Below are 27,787 nucleotides of genomic sequence, written 5' to 3'. Positions count from 1 at the left end.
TCAAGCACATTGAGATTCACATGCACTACATTTGGGAGCTGATTCACGAGCAGGTTCTTGATCTTCAATACTGTAAAACATCAAATTAGACTATAGACATCTTCACCAAACCCTTCACTGAGATCAAGTTCATTCATTTGAGATATTTTCTTGGGGTGCAACAGGTGTTCTCTTTTGTTGGGGGGGCGGGGGGGGGGGGCTTCTTAGTTCTCTCTCTCTCTCTCTGGGGGGCATACTCTCCTTTATTGGAGGGAGATTCTTCTTTGTTGGGGGGGAAGACTATGTACATGGCTACCTCATCAAGCTTCATTTGTCGGGACCCATATTTTCACCCACCTAATCTATGGTTAAGGGGGGGTGTTAGTGTAGGTTTTTTATTTTCCTAGTTGGGTTTATTATTTTCCTTTTTCATAGGTTTTTCCGACACTTTAATTAAGCTTGCTTAGGTTAATAAAGTATGTTTACTTAAGACAAGTGGGTATTGAGGTGTCTACATGCTATGAGGAGGTGCATTTACTATGTTTAGACCATCATAGTGGTCTCTCCTCATTGGCCGGTATTGCCACCTCCACCCCTCACTTGAGTCTATATAAACATGCTACCTTGCTTGTATTTTCATATTGGATATTGGGAGATTTCTCTTAATGTTATTTTTCCCTTGATAATTCACATCAAGTTTCTCTTGTATTGTTATTTTGTCCATTTTATTTCCAATATTTTGTTCTAACTCTTTCAATTTTATTTTAGTTTAAATCTATTTTCTTAGATTTTAACAAGCAGAATGCCTTATATAGGGTCTTCATAATAAAAGTCACCTTTAGGATGACTTATATTTAGTGTATTTTCACACGGATCTAGATTTGAATAGGATAAGACTCCCCGATTATCCTCTTGAAATTAAGGGTAGAAAGCACATGACCAGGAGGTGTGGGGTTACCTAGTCCGAACAACTATTTCTAAACATTTTTAAAATGCAAGATAATGGGGTTCTAATGTTAATTCTAGCTCGGTGGCTCAAGACATGATGTATAGATATGCAAAATATGTTTTGGAAGTTGAAATTGGGGTAGGATTAAGGATAAATCAAGATAACAAAAGATAAAGGGCGCACCTAGATTTAAGGGCCCAAATAATAAAGTGTTGATGTAATAAAGTGGAATAAGAATCATAATATTGAATTAAATATTAATTAATTACAATAAAGGTCCTATAATGCATTGAGGAATGGGAAGTACTAAAATGAGTGCTAAGAGATTGTGATTTTGGATACACTAATAAAGGTGTATAATTTACAACACTACACAATGGAAGACATTGTTGATCTAGGAGTTTGGTATGTAACAAAGTGTTTGGTGTACAAAGTCTACTACCAGAACCGTGAGAGTTATACCACCACGATAACAATTCACATTGTGCATCAAATGCTGGTAGCTAGAGAAAGATTTGACGTTTTTGAACTTTTGAGGCAACAAATTTTGGAGAGCTTGGAAAGAACAAAGAAGAGAAAATAATAGTTCAAGTATGGATGTTTGATTATCTATTTGGCTTTCATGTTCGTGAATGAGGTTCCAAGAATTAAGGATGATGTGTGGGATAGTCTTCCCCGACTACAGTTCAAAATAGACAACAAAATTAGGTCTTTTGGAAAAAGTGGATATGCATACAACACCCTATACTTAGGGTGGTTCAATAATTTTCAAGATAGAATGCAAGAGAGGGAGATATTTTTAGCAAATGTGGTTTGGTTAAGTACAAAGATGTGTTTACATTTCTGTTAAGTAGATGCTTACTACCAAGGTTAGCCCCAAGTGTTCCCACGTTTCCCCTTGTCGTACAATATGCTACTAATTTTGCCCCATCTTATTCCTCAATACCTTCATCATCCTCTCAACCATAAAAATCTTCAACCCCTATCATTTCTGAGATCCAAAGAGTCATAACACCATTATATATCTTATCTCTTTGAAGGGACCCAACAATGGTGTTTCCTAATGTTGGTTTTGAGCCTAGCTTAGGAGGCCAAGAAGAAGAAAATAATAAATTTGATACTCAATAGAAATTTTTAAAGAAGTTCCCTCTCTCAAAAATAATCATAGTCACATTAACACAAGAAAGGGATGCAATTGAGGACATAAAGGAATTGTCCTGCAACCAATTCATGGATGATTATTATTTTATTATTCAAAAGAGTTCAAGTAGTTCTTTTTTAAAGTAATTGTTGAACAATGTCAACAATAAATGGGCATTCAAGATGTTACAATGGAGAATAGTAAGCAACTCCCAAAGGAGACAACAAGGAGAGTCAAGGAAAAATTGGTAGAAATGACCCCTTACATGGGGAGAAAATTCATGAGATAGTGGTATTTTGTTGTTAGAAGGCTCAGATATTTCTTGAGCCATGGGCTTTTCTTTTTAGAAAGACAAGAGAGTATTGAAGTCATTGTTGATGAATGAAGTGCAAAGGATTTGTATTTTAGCTTTGGTTTTGATGGTAAACATGATGTATTGGTCATTTGGTCAATTTTTCTAGCCACCAATGACCCTTTAATGATTAAAGAACAAAATGAATTGTGTGGGAATTTAAACATAAGAAGGCCATCAAATACAACTATTTTTCAAGCTTCACAGTTGACATCTCATAGTGCTAAGTTCATAAAAAAAAGTCCATCAAAGACAAGAAGTGGACATACAAAAACTAACAAAAGAAAATTAAATGCTTAGAGAGAAATTGACCACCAAAATGCATTACTTCCTAATTCACAACCTATAATCTCATTAGAAGAGTTATTAAAGTTGAAACAATAATTGAAGGTTACAAATTTAAGGGTCACTTACCTAAAAACGGAATTTGAAGAGAGAAGAAAAGGAGAAGAGGTGCTAACAAAGAAGATTGAAGGCATAGAGACGAGAGAAAAGAGGTTGGCAAGTAATTTGATTAGTTCATTGCTAGGAAAAATATTGGAATCACTACTTAAGAATATTGATAAAGCATAGAGTAGTTACAACTCAATTATAAGAATGTTCAATGATCATTCTAGAAGTGTAAGAGACATTTGCAATGTGTAGAAAAATATTTTGGAAGAAGAATTGAAGCTCTAAATATCTTGTTGAATTGTGTATAAGTGGATCAAAATTAATATCAAGTCATTTGTGACATGTATGCTAGATATCATCATATTTTTTATTTGATAGGGTCACATGAGCTATATACAACAATGATTAGAAAATAGTTGTTTGCATTTAAGAGAAACTCAATATTTCGCATGCATTCACTTTTCAAGGAAGATATGAATCTCAAGGATATTGTAGAATAGAAAACAAATATTAAGAACATTCTCGGTCCTATTTTTGTAGATGTAAATGTTGAGGAGATAAAGAATATTGAAAAATTAAGAACCTACATGGGTGATCTCTCAAAACTTAAGAGTGTTTTCATTCAAATAACAATAGCCTTTAGAACCTTACTAGGAAATCACCGCATCCAATTGAATGGCATTTTTATCTTAGAGATGAAGAAGAGTGCAAATTTGAGTTGAATGTCAACTCAACCATCTATAGGGTCATCATATTGTTACTTAACTGAACATTGGTATTGTTTCAAATTTTGGTGAAATAAAGAAAATGCAAATTTTATTTGCATTTTAATTTTTCATCTACTATCCACCAATTTTGCTAGGTCATCCAATCACAAGCTCCATTAGTCTTGGAAATGAAATAAGATGAAGATACATTCAATTTTTATTTCAATCGATTCTTAGATTGAAATCATATGCAACGTCATCATTTTGTAGTCACATGCTCTTCTAATGCAGTTACGTTAGTTCTACATTAACCAAAATTTTAAACGATGGAGTGTCTTCCTTGAATTTTGAGCCTTTCTCCAATGATCTCTGCAATTTAAATATTCTTATTGTTGGTGGGAAAAGTTTATTTTATTTCTCAAAGATACTAAATTGGCATATTCCTTTGATTGGCAAAAGAATGTATGACACATGTACATGGCCCAAAGCTTGTTTTCTCCCTTGTTGTATACAAGGGAAATCAAGGCCATATAAAATGGCTTTTCAATTTCATTTTTGGTGGGATATTTTAGCATTATTTGAAGTTAGAGTTTGTAGTGAAAAGTAATAGTTTGTAATTGTTCAAATCTGTATAGCAAATGTCAAATCTAGTTATGAATATCAAAGAAGGTGTTATTGCAAAATTTTCTCCATGATGTACATTTAAACTTTACATGAATAAAATTTATCAAGGATATTTTGAATCCATCTTTGCAGTGTTTCTTTAATGTGTGTTTTGTCTATGGCTTTCTCTCAAGGAAATAATTTAATGCTTTAAATAAATCACAATAAACTTGAGTTTATATTATGGTTCTTGTAGACACCTAAATAAATCTACTTAATTAAATGAATACTTATCATTTAATTGATTATTTAACCATCGATCAACAATTAATTAAATATTTAATTAATTCACCCTAACCCTCTTCTCCTATTAATTAAATAAATTATTCAATTTATTTGATTTAATTCACTTAAACCATATTTCAACTTTTAATAAAATAAACAAATCATATTTGTTTAATTAAATACCCTCTCTCACATTTAAATAAATCAATATTTATTTAAATCCCCCGACCCACTTGCATTTTCCTACAAATGCAAGTTTCACATTTAAATAACTTTTTATTTAAATGAATCCTATTTACCATCACCCACTAACTATTCTTCTAGAACTTTCTAACCCCTTTCAAATTAGTCTAATCCCCAAATTAACCCACCTTTAACCCATGAACATTCCTACACATGAAGGACTCTTACAGAGTCATTAATGTTTCTCTCCTTCAACACACTAACCCACATGGGTCTTGACCATTTAGTCAAGGCTTAACTATGGGTAAACTTTGCACAAGAGTTTACCCATTGGATAAAATCCTTACCCTTGGATAAAAGCTCTATCCATTAACCCCAACCATGGAGAGTAACCCTCTCCTCTCAAGCCCTCTCATGTTGCCACTTGTCACCATGACATTGGTGCAAGTTACAAGCATGGATTGAGGATCATGCTCCTCTCATGCAATCCTATCCCTTGCTAAATCAGATTAATCTTGACCATCCAATCCTCTATTTTGCCTATAAAAGGAGCCATCATCCTCAAGTAAGAAAGAAAAAAATGTGAGCATTGTTACTATAGGTGGATTATCATTGTGACTTAAGCTTTCTCATAGTATAGCAATCCTAGTTTGTGCATTGACATAGTAATAGGATTTTAATCATCAACCACTTCAAATCTTCATTTGTCATCTTGGTGTGAGTGCTTAAGCTGAGGGCATACTTCATGTAGTCACAAGATCTTGAAGAGGAGAAGGACAAGGAAGAGCCAACATCATCAAACATAGGGGGAAGTATTAGAGTTGTCTAGTTCTTTATTTTCTTAATTGCTTTGTTACTAATATTTCTTGATATGCTTTTGAAATGGATTTATCTTCATGTTATGCTTATGGTTGAAAGTTTACTAACATGATTTCTTTGTGATTCTCCACTAATTCTTTTTACATAGCATCAGTTCTAAAGGAGAATTCTTTAATTTTCATATACGGGACTCATTAATGTAATGCATTAGTGCAATTGTTAGAAGGTTACACTTTTTTTTTGTCGGTGTTAAAAGGTTACACTTATTTTATGTAATTTGACTCTATAACTCTAGGATAGGCCCCAATCTATTGTGTAACGCACTTGTGGTTCATAAACAATATTCAAATATCAAATCCTTTTTAATCTCCATTTTTTTAAGGAATAGGTTAGAGTTTAAAGTGTTCTCAAAGCTGGTAAATGTTTAATTTCCAAGAAGCCAAATTAGAAGAATTAGATTGTATTTACTTGGTATATTTTCATTTAAAACCCATCTGCATCTTACAATGTCTTATTAAAATTTGATGAAATCCATAGATATTGTGAAGGGGAATCACCTAGGTTTTGCAGAGTCTAAAGAGAAGAAGAAAATTATCTTATGATTGTTCCTTGTCAATTGGCCACTGGTCTAAGAAATTAATAATTGAACTTGACTAAAATTTGTAGAGTTTCTTGGGCAATCAATTGGAATAATTAACATGTAATACATTGATCCTAACATTATAACGTATAGTTCATTATTTGAGCCTAATGCTAAACCCATCAAATAAAATCTTAGAAATTTGCATCGTAATATAGTGTTAGTGGTAAAAGAAGAATTAGAAAGGATTCTTAAGGCTAGATTTATTAGATCTATTGATTCTTCATATTGGATCTCTAATGTGGCATCTATTCTAAAACTTGATGAATATTGATCTTTTTATTTGTATCAATTTTAGAGATCTAAACTAGGCATTTCCGATGAATGTTTTCCCTCTTCCTAATATTGATATTATTGTAGAATCCACCATTTTATATGAGTTGTTACTATTTATAGATTCATTGGGTACAAGTAAATCATGATTAATCCTAAATATCAAGAAAATATCACTTCCACTACACCTTGGATAATATTTTGTTACATGTGGTCATGCCTTTTGGATTTAAAAATTATAGAGTTGCATATCAAAGGGCAATAGAATAGTTCTTCAATGATCTTATTAATAATGTGTTAAAACACTGCACGGGTTATCATGGGAAAATCTAGAAAAATGTGTAGATCATTTATAATATTTTAGAATAGTATTTGAATATTGGCAACAATTCAAAGTGATGCATGGAAAAGGGGATGACCAAAAGAACTAGATTTTTGTGTTCACACAAAGTAAGGGTAAATCTTTAAAATATGTGCATTTGGAATTGATAATAGTAACTTATTAGGGTACATTGTATCCTAGAGAGGCATTGAGGTAGATACAAACAATTTTAATGTTATTGTTAGCATTCTGATAGCCCTGAAAATTTATTGTATGAGAATTCTCAATTCTGAGCTCAAATAGTGATCTTTCTGGTTTTATTTGCATCCTCTATCAAGGTCCAAGATCTAGGGTATAGGGTTTATCAAAATTTCTTATGTCTTATGAAGAAAACCCTAGCACATTTGATATATCTCTTCGTTACTTTTTCCCACTAAGGCCAAGGGTTGTTTACCATGGGTAGGGCCATTGTATTTCCTAAGTGCTAAGTTGTGGTAGACCAGTTTTAGAAAAGATTTCCCTATAGTTGGTCTCTTTTAATATTTGTGCATGTGCCCACATTTTTCCTAAGTCTAAAATCCTAAATGTTTCAGCTTGTCGATAAAAGCATAACAAATCTAATGGTCCATGTTTCCCCGTGGTTGAAAGTGCAGTGAAAATAAAGACCACAACATGATGCCATGTGTCTTCAGTGGAAAATGACACGCTGGCGGTGTAACCTGTCAAAGCCTTGTGTCACCGGTTCTTAGGCAGTAAAAATTGGTTTACTAACAGCCTTATCAATTGGAACATGTTCAAGATGAAAGGCAATGTTATGTTCTGAGATAAAAGGTGCCTGACTTTTAATTCTGAGAGGGTTAACTGGCACTGTGTTAAAGCAATAAAGTGTGAACATATCTAACGGCCCCCGTATCCCCGCGATGGAAGTTGCAAGGAGGTTACAGACCGTGGCATCACAAGATGATGCCACATGTCTCGGGCTAACCAGGAAGACCTACGGTGGGGCCTTTGATAGAGTCTGGTCGAAAGATGACATGGCGTTGATTCGTCATGACTTCGTGGGTCTGCAAATACAGATGGAAGGTCAAATACTGCATCAACAAATAATGATCGTTTGATTTGCCAGGTTGGGTAAGATCTGCAGCTGAGTTTCAAATTTGAAATTAAAAGGGATCATTAAAGATATTGATCGTAGCCCGCACGGGAAAGATAGGATGAATAGGATGCAAACTTGTCGACTTAGGATTGATGGCGATGAGTTTGAAGTTTTGAATGTTGACTCACCCCTAAGGAAGCTTGTGCGAGGTCCTTGTTGGGTAAAGGACTGATTAGACAATTAAGGATGATATCTCAGAGATGTGAAAGGATCGGGATTACTTTCAGGTTTAGATATAATGGATCATGAGTTCTCTGATGAATTCAGAGATTGTTTGTTGACAGGAACCCTGAAGCAGAAGACTGTACACTCAATAAGAATAAGATTAGAACAAAATCATTCATGCAAGGTGAATATATGTAGGTAGCAATAGAGTGATGGCCTAGAAATGACATTGACCTAAGTTGTAGGCATGATTGTTGGAATTCATAGCTGGCAAGATGAGCAGAAAATATAAGGATGATGATTCTTCACATAGATTAGCACCGCCACTTTGAATGGAATTTTGATTTTAAATTTACTAGGCTAGTGGTAGAATGGGTAGAAACGGATACAAACTTCTTCATTTTTCTGAGAACAGTTTTAGTAAGAAGATGGTGTTCGAACAAAATTATGCATGGACTCGTTGCATGTTTTGTGACACTGGATGGATGTTTTTTCTCTGGTATGAGGTTGCTCATTGTCAAAGGGGTTGTGAAAGATTAGAGGATTGTTAGAAGGGGTGTGAAAGCCTTTTCTTATCAAGAAAAGCGACCCAGGACATCTCCTTTGTTCTTACTTTGCAATTTATTGGCAGAGTGTTCCAAGAGGGAGCTCGCAGGGAACTGAAAGAAGGATTTGTTTGGGTAAGGATTGGTAGCCAGTCTTCTTTGCAATGACATGAAGGCTACAACGCCTTCTCAACAAATTATATTTGCCCCCAAGCTCCTCTTTCCATTTCCTCTTATCTAGGGCATAAAGGTTGGAGATTTTCCTCTAATTCATGGGAAATCTTATTTCTTATCGGGATCTATTTTCCTTTTTAGGAAGGGAAATGTTGTGTAGAGCAGACTGAGCATCTCAGGGTCCATCCGAAAGTGTCTGGGTGATATCGGCACGACTCAAGTGATTTCGTTTCTACCGATAATCAGTTGAAAATTTTGGTTCCACCTCATCACGGGCACCAGCATGTGGATAAGGAATATTTTGTAACAAAATTGTGTACAACCTCTTTGGCTTGGTTTTGGGTGACAGTGTCTTTTGGACTGAAGCTTGTTGCTCCCTTGTTTTCTATAAAAGGGAAATCAAGGCCAGAAGTTAAAATTCCGGATTTTCTAAGAAGGATCTTTGTAAAAGTAGATCCAATCTACAGGGTTAGGTTCCATATACTTTTAGAGAGTCATGAAAAAATAGTAGGAACTGTAATGTCATTTTGTAGAGCAAAAGTAATGAAGTAGTTACAAGTTTCCTTTTCAAATGGGTTATTTTGTAACTGAAATTGTCATCTGTTATTTGATAAAAGATAGCTTATGATATTAATGCAAATATATTATCTAATCTTTACTCTCCTATGTGCAATTTTATCTTCTTTTGAGCAAATGGGATCAAGGGTTTCATTTGTTTATTGCATTGTTATGATGTATGTAGTTTTCCATTTGTGCTTTAGTCCAAGGGGTTAATTAAAATGCTTGAATGAGACTACAAAGAAATAAGACTTGTACCAGGATTTGATAAGTAGTTCGGGTAAGGGATTGTAGATAGAACGATAGTGTAAGGTAGTATTGTTCAAGACTAAATCAGCTATTAGATAAGTTTTTATCAGATTTCAACAATGTTTCAGAGACTCTGTAGCCCAAATGAACAAGGCACTGGTATTTGCTAGAAAATGTCATTAGGTTTTCGGTCTCTAGTCTAATTTCTTTGTGATTCCTCAGAACAATCTTTTAAATATCAAAATATCATTGTTAAGTTTTCATGTATTATCTACTTTGTTTTCAGTAAATTCCTAAGTATTGTTGCAAAGATCAGGAAGTTCACTAAAGGGATTACCCTCCTGGGTTCTTAGAGCCCGAAGTGTAAAAGGATCTTGTATCCTTGTTAATGTTGGTCCAAGCCTAAAGGATATTGATAGTTGGAAGTGGCTTTCCATAAATATTTTTGAAGAAAATAGCTTGGTCTCTGCCCTGTGGCAGTGTAAACCCATTTATTTTGAGAACCAACACATTCCTCTAAAGTATTTGTTATAACTTTGTAGACTCTTAAGGAAAAATACAAGCCATTATATAATTTATATCCTAATTAGTGGATAACATTGTTATCCACAAGGTTAATATGTTAATATTGAATAGGACAGATAATTGAAAATGCATTTGAGAACACGAAATGTTTCCTTTTTATGTTCCAATTCGCATGTTTATTATTTATGGTACACATTTATTACTATATTTTAATCTAAAGTGTCCACTATTGGAGTTTCTTTGGCTCAAAATGATGAAAGTAGGAAAAAATACATAGTATATTGTCTTAGTCATTTATTATTAGATTTTGATACATAGTATACACGTATGAAAATATCATGTTTTGTCAATCCTCTTAGTGCAAAATATTAGATAATATATTTTTTTTGTGTTGAGATAGATGTCATTATAAAGAAAATCTTTTAAAATACATGTCAAAATGCACTCTATCAAGTATGTGTGCATGTTAGGTGACATTTGTTTCAAAATATTATCTTAAATTCATCTTTCAAAAGAAAATTAAAGGGAGAACCATTTTTTAGTCAATTGATTGAATGAAAGTTCAAATTTATATCACACTTTTTTAAATAGATAGAAAAATTTATTCATTTTTTTGTACATATGAATTTTTTAAATATCAATAATTCTCAAGTCTCTAAAATCCTAATTTTACGTATGTGCATACATTTTATTAGATTAACATAACCTAAATCAAAGGATAACATATTTTATCTATTTAAGCACTAACAATTAGAACTCACTTTTGAGGGACCAGAAGTTGATCTTCAAGCTGAAAAACTATCATCTTACCATTCTAGTACAAGGGTTCCTGAAATTTGGTAAATGTTATAAATACCTTTCTGAATAAAAAATTATCAATAAAAACCTCAGTTTCTCCAAAAGCCCAGCTTAAGGAAATGCAATAACATAGAATAAGAGAATATGAAGCAGAATGTCTTCTTAGGTTGAATCCTAATTGTTTCTCTCAAACATTTATGCTATAGCTAGAAAGTCACATTTGTGCTCATCGTGTGGGGAATAAATAGAGCTATTTCCATTTCATAAATTCATTTCTGCACGCATATTACGAGCTGTTGCATAAGGTGATGTAGACTCTGCTCATTCACTGCGTTGAGGAAGTTCTATAGCTGTTTTGCTAGCTTTTTCATCAGAGTATTAAGCCTCACAAATTTGCATGTTCCAGTGTTCTTAGTGCATGTGCAAGATTACCTGCTTTCAAACAGGGGAGACCGAGTAGAGAAAAGAATATTGCACTTCGCCACAAGAGAAGTGTTTTTTACAGGTGATAGACATTTCTCTAATGCTTTTACAGCTACAACTAGAATATAACCTTGCATTTATCAATTTTAAGAATGTTCTCCAATTGTGGAGTATATTATAGAAGGAACTTCAATTGTTAAGCTTCCTAGATAATTCCATCAGAATGCTTTTCTGATTGGACAAAGTACAGTAGGGGCAGCCTTTGGAGAAATACTGAGAGGAAGCCTGATAGTTAGCTTCATGTATTTGCAAGTTTACAGGTTTTGGCTATTCCCAGTCTGACTAAAAGATTGTATAGATTGTTGCTGATGGTTGCAGCATGCAAGATGGAAATGTGATCCACATATACTGGGTTGTAAATAATGTTGGACAACAACATTAAGGACAGGATCATTCATAGTTATTATGATCAACTGTGTAATATAACTCGAGGCTGTATGCTCCACATGACAAGATGAATTGAATGTTCCTTTCTCACTCGAAGTAATTTCTATCTGTGGAGAAGCTGGGTACCAGAGGCTTCAGTCCTGCTTTTTGAGAACTAAGGTAAGAAAGGGTTTGGTCTTGTAGTTGAAGAACCAGATTATCAATCAGGCTGGCAGCTTTGTAAAATGCTCTGGTAATCTTAAAGGAGAAGGAAGTACAAGTTAAGGCTAATAGCATGTATATTGCAGGTGTACAAAATGGAAAAAAGAATGGAGCTCAAACTTTTATGCTGCCAACTTAAGAACACCACTACATCTGGTTTGGGATTGACAGATTTATCTTCAAGAAGAGATATTAGTAGAAACCATCATAAGAAAAAATAGATTCCTGTACACAAAATTATATATTAGTAGAAACAAAAAGATTATACTATTCAATTTAAAAGAACCACACACAATCTACAATTGATAGATAGAATAGCCAATGAAAATTTGTCTTTAAAAAGGTACTAATTTCCTTTTGAATTTTGACATTTTAAGAATTGCAAACAATCTACAATTGATAGATAGAATAGCCAATAAAAATTTGTCTTAAAAGTACTAATTTTCTTATGAATTTTAACATTTTAATATTTATAATTATGACATATACGTCAAAGAACAAAAGAAACTCACATTTCAATTTATTGTAGATGTATCCCTTTGTAGTGTCAAATTCTTCATCCATGGAAATAAAAACTTCAAGATTGTATCAATTTTACGGAAGTATTTCCTTCTCCAACTCATTTTTACTAGGATCAATGACATTATCCCTCCAAAGGCTATTCCATATGACAATCCCAATGCTATCTCATACCATGGATATTTAGAGATTTTCTTTCTTTTATTAATTGAATCTTGAGGAGGAACAAATTGTGGCCAAGAACAATTTTTAGGTAAGGGACAACCCCATAAATTAGGACTCCCTAAATAAGATGATGCTTGAAACCCAGTCATATATGGTCCTTGTGGTATTCTTCCTGAAAGATTGTTGTTTGATAGATTCAATGAACCTAAAGAGCTCAAAGATTCAATCTCTATAGGGACTTGTCCTGAAAAATGATTTCTTGAAAGGTCTAATGACTCCAATTGATGCATTTCTCCCAAACTATTTGGAATGGCCCCATTGAAATTGTTCATTGAAAGGTTTAAAAGTCTCAACCCCTTCAGGTTCCCAAAATTAGAAGGAACTTCTCCCTCCAATTCATTGTTTGATAGATCTATGGATGTGAGAGTGGAAAGAATATATGGATAGTGTCGATTTGTACCTTTTAAATCCATATCCAAACCATCTCTATATAAGTCCCCACCACGGAGAGTGGACAACACAAAACCATTCTGACTTTCATTTGACATTGCTTGCAAGAATACAATTGTGTGTGGAATTGAGGCTGGGATATGATTGGAAGAAAGGAGCATGATCTGGAGGTGCTTTAGTTGGCCTATCTCTAAAGGAATACTGCCTGTTAAATTATTCTCCTTCAACACCAGTACTCTTAGCTCTAAAAGATTTCCAATTAATGTAGGTATTTTACCTCCAAATAAATTGTTCCCAATATCAAGAACCTGTAGCTTTGAACAATTTACCATTGAATGAGGGAGTGATGCATTCAGATTATTACTATGAATAACCAATGAATATAATTCACTTAGCCTGCTAAACTCATGTGGTAACTTTCCCTCCAAACTATTATTTCCTAAATTGAGGACAACAAGGGAAGAACAATTGGACAAGCTTGCAGGGATCACACCAGTTATGTTGTTATTTGCAAGATTTGCAAGATTTAACATTCTGAGGTTAGATAATTTACCCAAACTTGAAGGAATGTTGCCACTGAACAAATTGTCATTGAGCATCAATATTACAATATTAGAACAGTTGGACAAGCTTGCAGGAATCACTCCAGCTATATTGTTGTTTGCAAGATTCAGCATAAGGAGTTGAGATAAATTTCCCAGGCTTGGTGGAATATTGCCACTGAACAAATTGTTATTGAGCAGCAGTATCCAAATTTTAGAAGACCAAATTGATGGGATACACCCACTCAATCTATTTCTAGAGACATCTAGTACTTCAAGTTGCATCCATCCTGAAGTATTTGAAAATAGGCTTCCTTCTAGATGATTTCCTGAAAAATTTAGATACATCAATACAGGACTAATTTCCCATAGCCAAGAGGGAATCACACCTACAAGACTGGCATTAGTTTATTCCAACCATACAAGTGAGAATTGTGTTGAAATCCAAGGTGGAAATGGACCATCAATCAGACATGACATTAAATGTAACTCATCTAACTGAAAGGGTGGAATCCATGTTGTGCTAATATTTAGCACACAGTTGGATAAATACAAAACCTTTAGGCTCGTAAGCTTATGAAAGAAAGTTTCTGAAATTGACTGGTAATGGTTTAGTGATAGGTGTAGATTAGTTAAAGAAAGTGGAAGTGACAAAGAAGAGATGGTTTCATATAGAACAATTGCCATCACAATACAAGACAGTGAGGAAGGAGAGTTGAGCAAATGAATGGGGAATGGTCCCCCACTGAGTTGCTTATTTCTAATATCCAACTGTTCGAGTAAAGAGAGATTCCCTAAAGAATCTGGAATGATACCGCTCAATTGATTGTTTTCAAGATATAGTTCCCTCAACAAAGAGAGATTCCCTAAACAATCTGGAATGATACCGCTCAGTTGATTGTTTTCAAGATCTAGTTCCCTCAACAAAGAGAGATTCCCTAAACAATTTGGAATGATACCGCTCAGTTGATTGTTATCAAGATCTAGTTCCCTCAACAAAGAGAGACTTCCAAGAGAAACCGATATGCATCCGCTAAATTGGTTGTTACTAAGTTCAAGTTTAGTTAAAGAAACAAAATTGCCAAGGCAGGAGGGTATGCTTCCATTCAAGGAATTGCCTGAAAGATTAAGGACTGTAAGGCGGGTGAACAAACAAACGGAGGGAGGAATCATCCCACTAAAGCTATTGATATATAAATCTAAAGTGGCAATATAAGAGGGTTTTCCAATGCAGGAAGGTAGGCTTCCATTGAAACCATTGAATGACAAATTAATGACTGTAAGGCGGGTGAGTGAACAAATGAATGGGGAAATCATCCCACTAAAGCTATTTACAGATAAATTTAAAGAGTCGATATAATAGAGATTGCCAAGGCATGAAGGTATGCTTCCGTAACCAAATTGAATGAAAATCATTTAATTCAATTAAATCCTACTATCCCCCCCATCCACTTGCAAAATCCCAAACCCCTTCCTAATCCCTTCTAGAATCTTCTAATCGCTTCTAATTAACCTAACCCTCCTCTAAACTTTGTCACATCCCTAAGCAAAGGGAAGTCACTTCTCAAAAACCTTAAAGTCTTTGATAACCATTAAAGGTTTTCAACCTTCAACCACCAAAACCCTTAAAGTCTTTGATAACCTTTGAAAGCTTCCAACCTTCAACCACTTAATCCCCAAAGTCTCCAATAACCATTAATGGTTAATTCAAACCCTCCCACATGGTTAAAACATTTGTTTTGACTCAACCTCTATCCAACCCAAGGGTCTCATCAGGCCATTAATGCTTTGACCATGATTATCTCTTAATCATTTGCACAAAGGTTTATCCTTGGATTAACTCCTAATCCAGTGGGTAATCCTAACTTAGACTTGACCCTTAGCCTCTAGATAACCATGAGGTCTTCTCAGGCCTTTAATGCCTCCAACCTCTTCTCTCAACCCAATCCTATGTTGACACTTGTCACCATGTCATTGGTGCCAATTGTGCACATGGATCCCCAACTTTCAAACTTGGCCCTTGATTAAACCTTTCAATCTTGACCATCCATTGCCCTGTTTATGCTATAAATAGAGCTCTCATTCCTCCATTCTAAACAATCATCTTTCAAATTTGAAGCATCACACTTATGCTCAAATTCTCTCAAGCTTTCATTTCATATATGCTCATAATTTAGCCTCTCTTTAAATCAGGAATATAGACTAAATATGCATGTTTAGAATAAGTTCTTTATCATTTTAGCTCAATCATAGATTAAATATAGTATGCTAGGATAGTATTCATACTAATCTTGTCATCTTATCATTTAGTTTATTGCATTTTAGCATCATACATAGCTTACAACACATCTCATACTAAAATCAATCAAAAGCATCTCTCGTTCTCATATTTGCCATCCCTAAACCATTTTGCTCAATGATCTGAGAGCAAAAACGTTGGTTTGAGGGACATTGTGAGATAGAGAACCATGGGACCCTCCTTGGGAAGCTGAGTAATATTACGTTACTCCATAGCTTGCACCAAGAAGTCCTCTGTGTGTGTGTGGACTAGGTATTAACTAAATTTTCACATTTTAAGTTTTATAAGTCCACTTTTCCCGCATACATTTCTGGCGCCCACCGTGGGGCTCGACCCCAAATAACAAATCGGTTTTTCAAATTAATGACTTTTACAGGTCCGCGGGAAACAGGAATCGGCGCGTCGGAAACATTCCATAGCGCATCCGGTTAACAGTCTAGCGCATCCCGCTTACTGTTTAGCGTGTGGGATCCATACTCTAGCGCGTGAAGACCGTTCTTTAGTGCATAACCCCACTAACATTTTCTTGCAGGTCTCGATGCGGACAAAACACAGAAGTAGTGCATCCAGTAAACAGAGTAGCGCATCCAATCCATTGTTCAGCACGTGGAGACCATCATCTAGCGCGTGCAGTTCAAACATTAGCGCGTGACCTCCGTTAAGTTTTTTCTGTAGGCCTCAACGCGGAAACAAAACAGAGTAGCGCATCCGGTTAATAGTCTAGCGCATCCCACTTACTATTTAGCGTGTGGGGTCTATACTCTAGCGCATGAAGTTCTTTCTTTAGCGCATGACTTCCACTAATATTTTCCTGTAGGTCTCGACGCGGGAGAAAAATAGAATAGCGCATCGAAAAAATAGCTTAGCGCATTGGGGGCACATAATAGCGCGTGGGTGCTTTTTCTTAGCGCATCCGTGCAATAGTTTAGCGCATAGAGTTGGCAGAGCCAAAAATTTATGACAGAATCAGAAATTAGGTTTGTGGGAGACATAATATATATGGAATATAACATTCAAGTATAAGAAAGAGAAAAGAGAATATACTTTCAGGATGTTTGAGAGGGGTTTCAGACCTCTAGGAGTTATAATGCAAAATCTAGTTTTTGGAAGATCTTCCAAATTTCAGACTTAGTCAAATTTCAGGGCATTTCAAGATCAAGATTGTAAAATTTGTAACCAAGATCAGAATTTAGGCTTGTGTAAGCCCACACTAACACTTGATCACTGACTATGTGCAGGTTCTAATATTTTTTGTGCATGGGAAGGAGCAAGTTTAGAGGCTTTAAGTTTCTTTTTTTACTTTCTTTCAACAAAAGTTGGTTAAAAAGAACTCACTCTCCTTTTTTGCACAAATTAAAATAAACCTCATCATTTCATTTGGATGCATAAAATGAACTTCATGCCTTCCTTTTTGGTGTTTTAAAAGAAAATTCATCTTTCTTTATTGCATGGTAAAAAGAACAACAAAGCAAACCTTTCATTCCTGCAAGTTAGGAAAAATGCTTCATTTTGGAAGGTGTAAAAAAAGAACCAACAATTTTTACTTTGGCAAAAGTTTTAAAAAGAACCTCACCATCCTTTGGTGTTTAAAAGGATTCACTTCATTTTGCAAAGTAAAAGAACCTCATCTTCATTTTGTGCAAGGCAAAGAGGGAAAGTTTTCCCCTATCGACTTTAATTTTGTTGACCAAACATCACGATTTACTTTGTTGACCAGGTTTGTTTTACAAAAGTTTTGGAAATACACACTTTACTATGAAGGGTTAAAAAAAACATCATGCTTTTTTGGAGCAACATCTCCAAATAGAAGTTAGCAAATCATTGTCTTGGAGGCTAAAAAGAACAAATTGATTGCCTTGTCTCGAAAGTGGAAGGTATATGCTCTCCCCATAACTGGGTGACCAAAAAGCCAAGCCACTCTTAAACTTTCTGTACTTCAAGCATTTAAATCCTTTAGCAGGCCTTCCTTCCCGAGGGGTTGAAAAACTCTTAAAGCCATTCTTTGGCCGGTGTGAAGGGAACGACCTAAGTGGGGAACGACTTTGAAGCCAAGTGTTCCAACCCACTATAATCAAAAGTGGAGGGTGACGAAAGTCCCTTTCAACAGTTGCGCGCAGTGATTAGCCTTCCCCCAGTATCCTTGAGATATGTAAAGCCTTTGTTCTAAAGGTTGGGAAGCCTCCTGAGGGAGTTTATCACTGACGGCCGAACGGGAAGCCTGATTACGAACTTTAGCATTATAAACTTTCAGCTGAGTCAGTCGCCAAACATTGGCAACATCATAGTGCAAGGGTGGGGAAGAATCCGCCCCCAAGATTACTCACCATATATCTCCCAAGATACCTACTCAACTGTGAAGCAATTCACTTTGAGTTAATTTCTGGCAAAAGGCAAAAAAACAGGTGCCCTCTAGGGGGTGACAAGGCTGTTTGAGCTGACGGAGTATCGAGACTAGTGGGCTATGATATTGTCAATGACCTTTGAATAAAGAGTCTATTTGATGTGTCTTTTGTTGTAAATCAAACCAGTGATAACATCGAGGATTTGAACACATCCTCAAAAGAATATACACTCAATGTTTAGCATTAGGATGATCATTGTCTTCATGTGTGCTATGTATTCTTGTCACAAATGCTAAAATATCTTGCAAAGTATTTAACAATCAAACTCAAAAATCAGTTCAAACAAGGAAAAATCATAAAGTGGAGAAGATTTCCATATCCAACAAAACATCTTTTGAGATGGTTATCAATATTTCAACTATCTTTAGGAAAGACTTTCATCCAACAAGATTATGGGAATACCAAACCAAGTAATCCTTTCTAGAAAAAGTTTTCAAACTTCTTGAGTATCCTTTTAGGTCCAATATCAAATGGGGTCAAAAGAAATCAAATCAAAACACCAGAGAAATCATTTCCAAATCAAACAAGTCAGTCTTAGAACAAAAGTTGTCAAATCCAAAACTAGCTAAAGATAAAGACTTTATCCTATCAAAATTAGGTATTATCATCACCTTGATCAAAAGGTCCATCATCTAAAGGATTCTATCAAACAACATACCAAGTTTAAACCTTAAGTTGTCAAATCAAGTTTCTATATTGGGAGACTTTATCCATATCATTTGACACACTTTGTCGTGAGGGGGCATCTAAACCTTCATTTGATAAAAGTGGACTTAAGTTTCCAAATGAAGTATCTCAATCCAAACATCGAAGGAAACCATTGATCATTCGTGTATGACCACTCCTTATATTTTGAGACGAACAAGTCTTCATCACAAAAATAAGTTAAAGAAGAGACAACCTAGTCCTAGGACCCTTATCAATAGGAGTAAATTTCTCTACATCAAACTATCAAAAAACATCAACTTTTATCATTCGTATGACCATTCATCATCAAACCGAGAAAAAGGAAACTCAGTCAAAGGAAATGAATCCTAGCCTAAATCAAGATCACAATATCATGGCTCTCCAATCTGATCCCATCTTTGATCAAGATCCCACTTGTCAAGAATCTTATGATGATCCCCTAAAATTTTGGTATTCCATCCACAATGACCCTCTTTCATCTCAAGAGCAGAGTCCCATTCAACATCCATCTCTTAAGCAAAATCATGATATCCCTTCCATATCCTCCACTATTCTAATTCAAAATCAAGAGAAAAGAACAAACTCAAATGATCCTACTCCAAGTCAAGATCAAGATCAAGGAATCTCTTCATCCTCCAAATCTATCTTAGGTCCTTTCATTCCAAAGTCAATCTCTTCATCCTCCAAATATATCTTAGGTCCTTTCATTCCAAAGTCAATCTCTTCTTCTAAATCTATCTTAGGTCCTTTCATTCCACAATCAAACTCTCCATCCCTTTTATCCATCTTGGGTCCTTACCTCCCTCCATCCACCAATCCATCACCTCAAATGATCCATAAGAAAGATCAATGAGGAGCATATCTTTGAAATTATTTCAACCCTCTATCTAAACATCTTTCCAAAACTATTCTTCTATCATTTCCTCTATCTATTTTGGGTCTTTCTGTCTCAAAATTCAATTTTCCTCCATCTCTTCATCACTTCTCAAGTACCAACACTCATCCTGAATACATTTCCCTCTATCCTTGCACAAATCTTCAAACATTCTATCTATTATCCAACACCTCTTTTCTATCCTTCCATCCCTATCATTCAATCCTTTGCATACATCCTTCATCTGTGAAATAGGCATTTGTGTCATTTTGTCACATACTTGCCCATGCTCGAATCTCATGTTCAGGCCTTTTCCTAGATATCTATTCATGAAATACTTCAGAATCCGAGGTTGTTCCTCTTTAACATTTTCTTTTGGTTGGGATACACACTCAATCTAGAAAAGAACCACTTATCGTATCTTGGTACCGACATCTTTTGATTACTATATCTCATACACTTAATCGATTGCTCTAAAAATCATTGTGATCTCTTAAATTGAAGACATGGCTAGTGAAAAATCTAAAATCTTGCTTCAGCACCATTGTAATTATCACACCCATGTAAGATTCATCACTTACAAGCCAAAAAAAAAAAAAAAAAAAAAGAAATATCAAAAGCATGAGCAAGAAAATGAATATCAAGAAAAGCAAAATGCAATGAAATGCAATATCAAAATGATTGGCTATGGGAACATGCAAGTAACTCCATCGGGGTTATAGACGCCTAGCTGACAATGGAGCAATATTTGTGAGATTACAACGATAACTTCGTTGGGGCTATGGATGCTCGCTGGCAGCAAGGCTCTATCCAGGATGCTTTTGAAGTTAAGGTAACTCATGTAGCTAGCCATGTTGGATTCTGAAAATTACAATGATCATATGAGCCAGAATGAAACCACTTGCACACACATGGGTAATCAAAGACTAAGTACCTTGATCCAGTTTGGGATTCTTCTTCCCTTTTGAGTCTACTTCCTAGTTGCTAGAAATGTTCAATTGAATTTTCTAGAGGTTCTAAGTGTGGGTTGGGTCTCTATCTTTGAAAAGTTCGAGAACACTTATTCAGATGGTGCTAAATACTATGACAATCTTACATATCACCTTTTTGCAAATGGAAACCTCTATGCTGGGGGGCAAAGTTCATCTACTCTATTCTTCCTACCATATCTCCCAAATCCTCTAATCCATATCCCTTATCCTATATATTCATTTCTTCTATCCTCCAATTCTTTCTACAATCTTGCTTCACTCTAATCCATATCTATCTATCCTATCTATTCATTGCTTCCATCATCTAGTGCTATCTATATCCTATCTCTATCCATATCCCCTTTTTCATCCTTGATCTTGATCAAAACTATGGACAACAAATCTATTTCCACCTCAATGGTTCAGTCATTCATTCATCCATTCCTCGTCTTGATATACATTGGGGCAACCAAATACATCTTTCTTCTAATCCAAAAACTCAAAAAAATCAAAATATCCCAAAACTCAAAAAAATCAAAATATCCAAAAACTCAAAAAAATCAAAATATCCAAAAACTAAAAATCGACAAAAATCAAAAAAATCAAAACAAAAAAAATCAAAGCATGAACACATGGACCATCCATCAAATCAGATCAACAACAGGAAAACTCTCAAAGTCTGCAATGAAACTTATCACATGTCTTGTTAATCAATTCATTACTCGAAATCAACATCAACATCAAACATGTCTTATACAGAGATAGGTACACTCGAAACCAGACAGATCGGTCTTATACGAGGTACTCACTCTTTGAAACTAGACATTTCTATCAATCATCAAGTCTTGATAATCAATCCATCCATCAAACATCATTTTTCATCAAAGCAGAGTGACAAACAAACCATTAAAACTATTTCTCGAGCCAAATTTGTGCTAAAACAAAAGTTGTCAGAATCCTAAACAAATCGCACGATAAAAGATGTCTCTCTTATCATAATCCAGAGACCTCATCATCAGTATCAACAGAATCCTTTACCATCTTACGGATTTTTATCTCAAAAACACTTGTTTAAAATTTTCAAATTCTCAAATCCAGTTTCCAGATCGGGAGGCTTTTATCCATATCATTTGATACACTTTGTCGTGAAGGGGCATCTAAACCTTCACTTTGATAGAGTAAGATTTGAAATTTTCAAAAACAAGAATCAACTGAATCCAAACCAATCAAAGGAATCCATTGATCACTCATGCATGACTAATCCCCTTATTCTGAGAAGAAAGAACTTTTATCGTAATATCACGTTGAAGAAACAACAACCTAGTTTTTCCAAATTCATCAAGAGAAATAAGTTTTTATACATCAATCATCAACCAAATCATAACAATGACATCAATCAGTATGTCTGCTGGATTTTATTCTAGTTAGCCTTATCTTTATCAATTGATGGTAGTATAGGGTTCACAAATCATATTGTACATATCATATCCACCCATCTAAGACATCACCAGAAATTCACAAATGCTTATCAATCCTGGACATACTTAGTGTAGTCACTGTCATTGGTTTATCTGAAACAATTATCCAAATAATATCCCACCATGGCTTGGTGATCAGTATACATATCCATATCAAAGTAGTATCAACGACAAGGGGCAAAATCCTGACCTCGCTTGGGGCATTTCGCCTTCAAGATTTTCAACATCAGACCAAAAACGTAGCAAGACAACAAGGATCAAAACAACCAACAAATGACAAATAACAATGTGAGAAGGCTAAACATCATGAACTTGAACTAATTTCAACTAAACAAAGATCTATTTGCAAGATGTTTTAATTGACAAGAATACATTTCCAATAGCATGCATGATTACTTATGGTTGTTAATTTTTGCTTATCATATCTCCTGAGCACCTCCAGGATGTCTTACGACTAGAGAAGCAAGGAAGGAATGTGATGTTTTATTTGTCTTCTATCTGTGAGTGAAGTCTTTTACCATGCAAATTTGTCCTATGAAGAAATCTGGTGGCATATCACTGAGGACATTTCGGATTTGTATGGGACAAAGGTTAACTCTTGTCTGTTTACGCAATATGCACTCAGGTCGTCCTGGTTCAATTATACCTTAACGCTTGTGCTATCTTGCAAAATCAAATATCATGTAAATTTTTTTCAGGTCATTATGGTCCAATTATACCATTATGCTTTTATAAATTTTCAACATATCCTAAACAAATCAATGCTCAATGATGATATCTATAACGAAAGCAAACATATGGTTCTATCGGATGGCAAATGCAGAATGAGGATGCTACCAAAAACATAGTTGTATATCACTTTACACATAGCTACATATCATTTTACAATTAGTTGCATATCATTTTACAATTAGTTGCATATCATATCATACATCTCATTTTCAAAATATCATTCATCATTCATCATTGCATCTCTCGCATGCATATCTATCACATCATCATGGAATCTTTCTTCACTTTCATATCTTTATCATTCTTCTAAACTATCTTCTATCATTCTTCCAAACTATCTTCATCATTCTTCCAAACTATCTTCTATCATGTCTTATACAGGTGGTATCCTTCTTGAAACCAGATGCTTGATCATCCATATCTTATACAGGTGGTATCATTCTTGAAACCAGACGCTCGATCATCCATGTCTTATACAGGAGGTGTCATACCTGAAACAAGACTTGCTCTCATTCCAATCAATCTAATCAATCTTATCAAACCCAAGCATGCCATCACTATCTACTCTTCCATCTTTCAAAACAACATTCTTCTTCTTTCGAGAGATCATTCATGCTTTGTGTGCACGAACGATCTCCCGAGGGGGCATTATCATATCAAATCTCAAAACAAATCCAATATCAGTTTCCACATCAAAACAAAGATATCAAAATCAAACTTACATCAACAACATGAAACAAATTTGCTCATCTATATCAAATTCAAAATCCTATCATTTCATATCAACTTGTAACACAACTCAAGTTCTCAAAAACCATATCAAAACTTGTAAAACAACTCAAGTCTCCAAAATCACCTAACTTGTAAAACAACTCAAGTTTCCCACCCATATCAGCTTGTAACACAACTCAAGTTTCCAACCCATATCAGCTTGTAACACACATCAGGCTTCACACATTGAATTTGAAACAGAACACACAAACAAATCATATTCACCATCAAATATCGAATCTGAGGCATCACACATCAAATCAAATCTGGGGCATCACACATCATATCGAATCTGGGGCATCACATCAAATCAAAGTCAGGGGACGACTGACAAATCAAAAGAACGACACAAAAATTGCATTTGATCATAAATCATGATAAGGCATCATTTTCTTTGAAATAACATGTGCACACACGTCACTTCAAAGAGGGGCAAAATGTAGACGTATAAAAATGACCATATTCCTAAATGAATATTTTATATTCATTTCTCTATTTAATTAAATCCAATTTAATTAAATTATCCACATTCTTCTATTTAATTAAATAAATTACTCAATTTATTTAAATTAAATTCACTATACCATTTATTGAATAAATCAGCTTCCATTGAAGTGATTGTATGAAAGATCAAGGAATCTAAGCTGGGTGAGCAGGCAAATGAAGTGGGGAACCGTCCCACTAAAGCTATTTTCAGATAAATCTAAAGACTCAATATAAGATAAATTTCCCAGACAGGGAGGAATGATAGTACCTGTTAGTCCTACCCCTATTCTCAGTGATGTGAGAAAATGAAGTTGGCACAGGCTCTCAGATATCACACCTTGGAAATAATAGACTACTGCATCAACTGAGACAACGTGGTTGGTGTGATTGTCGCAGGATATACCGAACCATTCGGTGCAACAGTCTGTCCCATTTACCCACGAACTCAGATCTTCTGTGGAGACATTCAAGGCAGCTTTGAAGCAGAGCAGAGCTTGGGATTCGTAGGAAGGACATCTGTTGGGCATTAATGGCTGGGAAAGAGAAGGGCAGAAGAGTTGAAGAAAAACTGAAATGAAAACAATACAGAGGTTTTGTAAAGCGGTGGCCATTTGGGATGGAGGGAATTGCAGTTCTTCTTTGGGCACTCTATTCTTAAACTGCCTGCCCGTCAACACAGGTCAATGAGTTTTCTTTCTAAAAAAATTAGATTAATTATGAGCCACCTCTGTTAATATTTTCCCTTCGGTCATTTATTACAAAATATCAGAATTCTCGACATTGATGGGCATTGAAGTAGTTTTACGATATTTTTATAAAAAAATTTACTGTTGGGTAAATTTCTCCGATCATTCTTCTACTCAGCTAAGTTTGTGGTTAAATCGGCCTTTATTGGTAAGGCTATAAATGCCTGAAAATTTTCTCTTTTAGTTTCTAGTACAGGGAAATTTTCTGTTATTGAGATTTTGTTTTTTAAAATAAATTTTTTATATTTTATAAATTTGAATTTGTGTTTAATTCGATGGACATTAAGTATAAATGGGTTGGTATTAAATTATTATTAAATTTTAATTTGAAAGTATGGGAGTCACTCTTATGTATAGTTTTTAAATTACAGCAAAATTGTAATTGTGGATTTGAATTAAAGTAAGAAATAACATATATGAAAGTTGGGTCTGTGTTACAAAAGGATAGGCACTCAAAATCATGTAAGGTACACACTAGATATTAATTCTTGAACAAAAATACACTATAAACAGTAACGTATAATATTGACTACTCTTAAGCATCATTTAGTTTAATAGTCAAAGATAAATTTTGGTTAATAAAAATAAGATAAATATTATCCATTTGTTTGTGGATGACAAATAAAATTATGATTGATTGTTTTACCATTGAAATGGATGATGTTTAAGAAGAGATTATAATATTTCATACATGCACTTTCATACTAAATATTATTATAATTTTGAATTTTCTCTCATGGCATTAACAAAATGATACTTTCTATTAATTTTCAGTACCCAGATGATACAAAACATCACTCTCTTTTCATTCATAATGTATTTTTTGGTATGATTCTAAGATTTTTGACATACGCCCCCCTTCACCTTTTTTTTTTTCTCGTTTTCTAATACATTAAATTGAGTAAGGTTGAGACTTCAACTACCAACTTATAGCTTAAAACTCACAAAAAAATATTGTTCAATAAATCATTCAAAATATTTCCCCTTCACCCTTATTTCCAAAGGTGACATATAGAGAAATGGCATGCTTGAAAAACACCATTTGATGATATTATATAACCATACATGCATGTCAAAGTTGTTATCAAAATGACATATGCTTGATGTGTAATTATTTTTACAAAAATACATCAATTACTATTGTACATGATAGGTTTAATGCTCAAAATCCATATGTGTGTCTCTTTTAAAAAAACCATATGAATTTTGTAAATGAAGAAATAAATTGGATTTTATTGGAGTCGATTTTATATTTCGGTAGATTTATTGTAACAATACATTATTTGTTGAACTTGATGCCCAATTTCTTACTTCTAATAATGTCAAGACATGAATGAAATATTGCTTATATTCTTAAGGTCATTTATACAACACTACATAGGCCTTTCGAGGCCTTGAGAGAGTCACATGCTTCTATTGGTGAATAAAGCATAAAGACGAAAAAGAGGATGGAGACACTAGAGATTGGATGAGTTTCCCTATATCTTGGTAGTATTTGTGGAAAGTGTAATCTTTGAAATTGGTGTGGTTTGTGTATCTACACTTGTTTTGTGGATATTATAATCTTTCAAATAGGTGGTATTAGTCTATCTGCAATAGTTTTATTCTTATTATATGATGGAGGAACAATTTGGTTCCAACAACACTAGAGAAGAGATATCAACACTTTTTGAGGAAAGTGAACTCTCATAGAATAGTTATTCTCTCATCATGGATGCATCAAAAGAGATATTTTGACTCTCAAAAGAGGGTATGTTGGTGTAAATAAATATTCATTTTGGATATTATTACACTTACTTAAGTTAACTTAAGATAATGCATCTCTTCGTAGTTTGGATTTGAGACACTTAGGGAAGTGTGCACATAGGGATAGAGCTTGTAGGAGAAATTCCACCTTTTGTGGTCTTATTTTGCTGTTACACTCCACATTCGGTGGGTCATCCACCTCTTGTGGAATATTATATTATTTCTCCTACCTACCCTTAGTATTTCTTACCTACCCTTGTTTCTCATTGAGTCACATGTCATATTTGTGTGCTCATACATCCATATGGCCTTGCCTATATAAGCAGGCCTATATTCATCGTATTGGTTAATCCAGTTGATCATTTGTATATTGATGAAAATACAGTTTGTTCTTGTCATTTTATTGTCTCTTTTATGCTTTTCATTGTGCCCTTGATCTTGGCAAAATCCTACATGGTATCAGAGCTATTGGGGCTTCATTGATTGGTTTTTGGAGACATCATGGAAGGCTTCTATTTTCGGATTTGGGGATCTTCATTTTTTGAGGGCGTCATATAGTGATTTGGACATCACTGTTGAATCCGGGAGGCCATTTCCATAAATTTTGACTATAAAGTCGACCTATTTTGGTGAGAAATTTTTTTTCCCCAGTTTGCTATTATCATACGGATTTCGAAATTTAAAAAAAAAAAAAAAAAAATTTCAAATTTTTTTTTTTTTGAAAAAATCGAAAAACAAAGCAAAAAAAAATCAATTTTTTTTTTTTGCATTGTTGGGGGTCCGCAGACCCCCCCGTGCTCTGTCGTACCTGCGTGTCGCAGGTGTTGCAGATCGCGTACCTGTCGCAGACACGTACCTGCAACAGACACGTACCTACCAGCCCATACTCCTCCGCACCCCTCTTGCCGCCGGTCTCCGCCGTTCGCATGCCGCCAACGGCACCTATCCACGCCGCCTCCGGTTGCTACCTCTTCTCTGGCGACCGTCTACCACACGCCGTCGGCGAAAGATTTTCGACGACCGCCCAGCCTT

General features: G+C 34.8%; 1 protein-coding gene across 1 annotated transcript; it reads right to left on the bottom strand.

Moving 5' to 3' along the window:
- On the bottom strand, positions 1-27,683 carry LOC131860142 (LRR receptor-like serine/threonine-protein kinase GSO1). The gene is made up of 3 exons (XM_059214517.1): positions 27,595-27,683; positions 12,581-13,741; positions 1-70 (listed from the first exon to the last, which is right to left on the bottom strand). The coding sequence occupies exons 1-3, from the start codon at positions 27,681-27,683 to the stop codon at positions 1-3; spliced, it is 1,320 nt and encodes a 439-aa protein (XP_059070500.1).
- Between the last annotated feature and the right edge of the window lie 104 nt (positions 27,684-27,787).

This window comes from Cryptomeria japonica, chromosome 11 (genome assembly GCF_030272615.1).
Source record: "Cryptomeria japonica chromosome 11, Sugi_1.0, whole genome shotgun sequence".
In the NCBI taxonomy this organism is placed as follows: Eukaryota; Viridiplantae; Streptophyta; class Pinopsida; order Cupressales; family Cupressaceae; genus Cryptomeria; species Cryptomeria japonica.
This window is presented reverse-complemented; position numbering and strand designations above follow the sequence as displayed.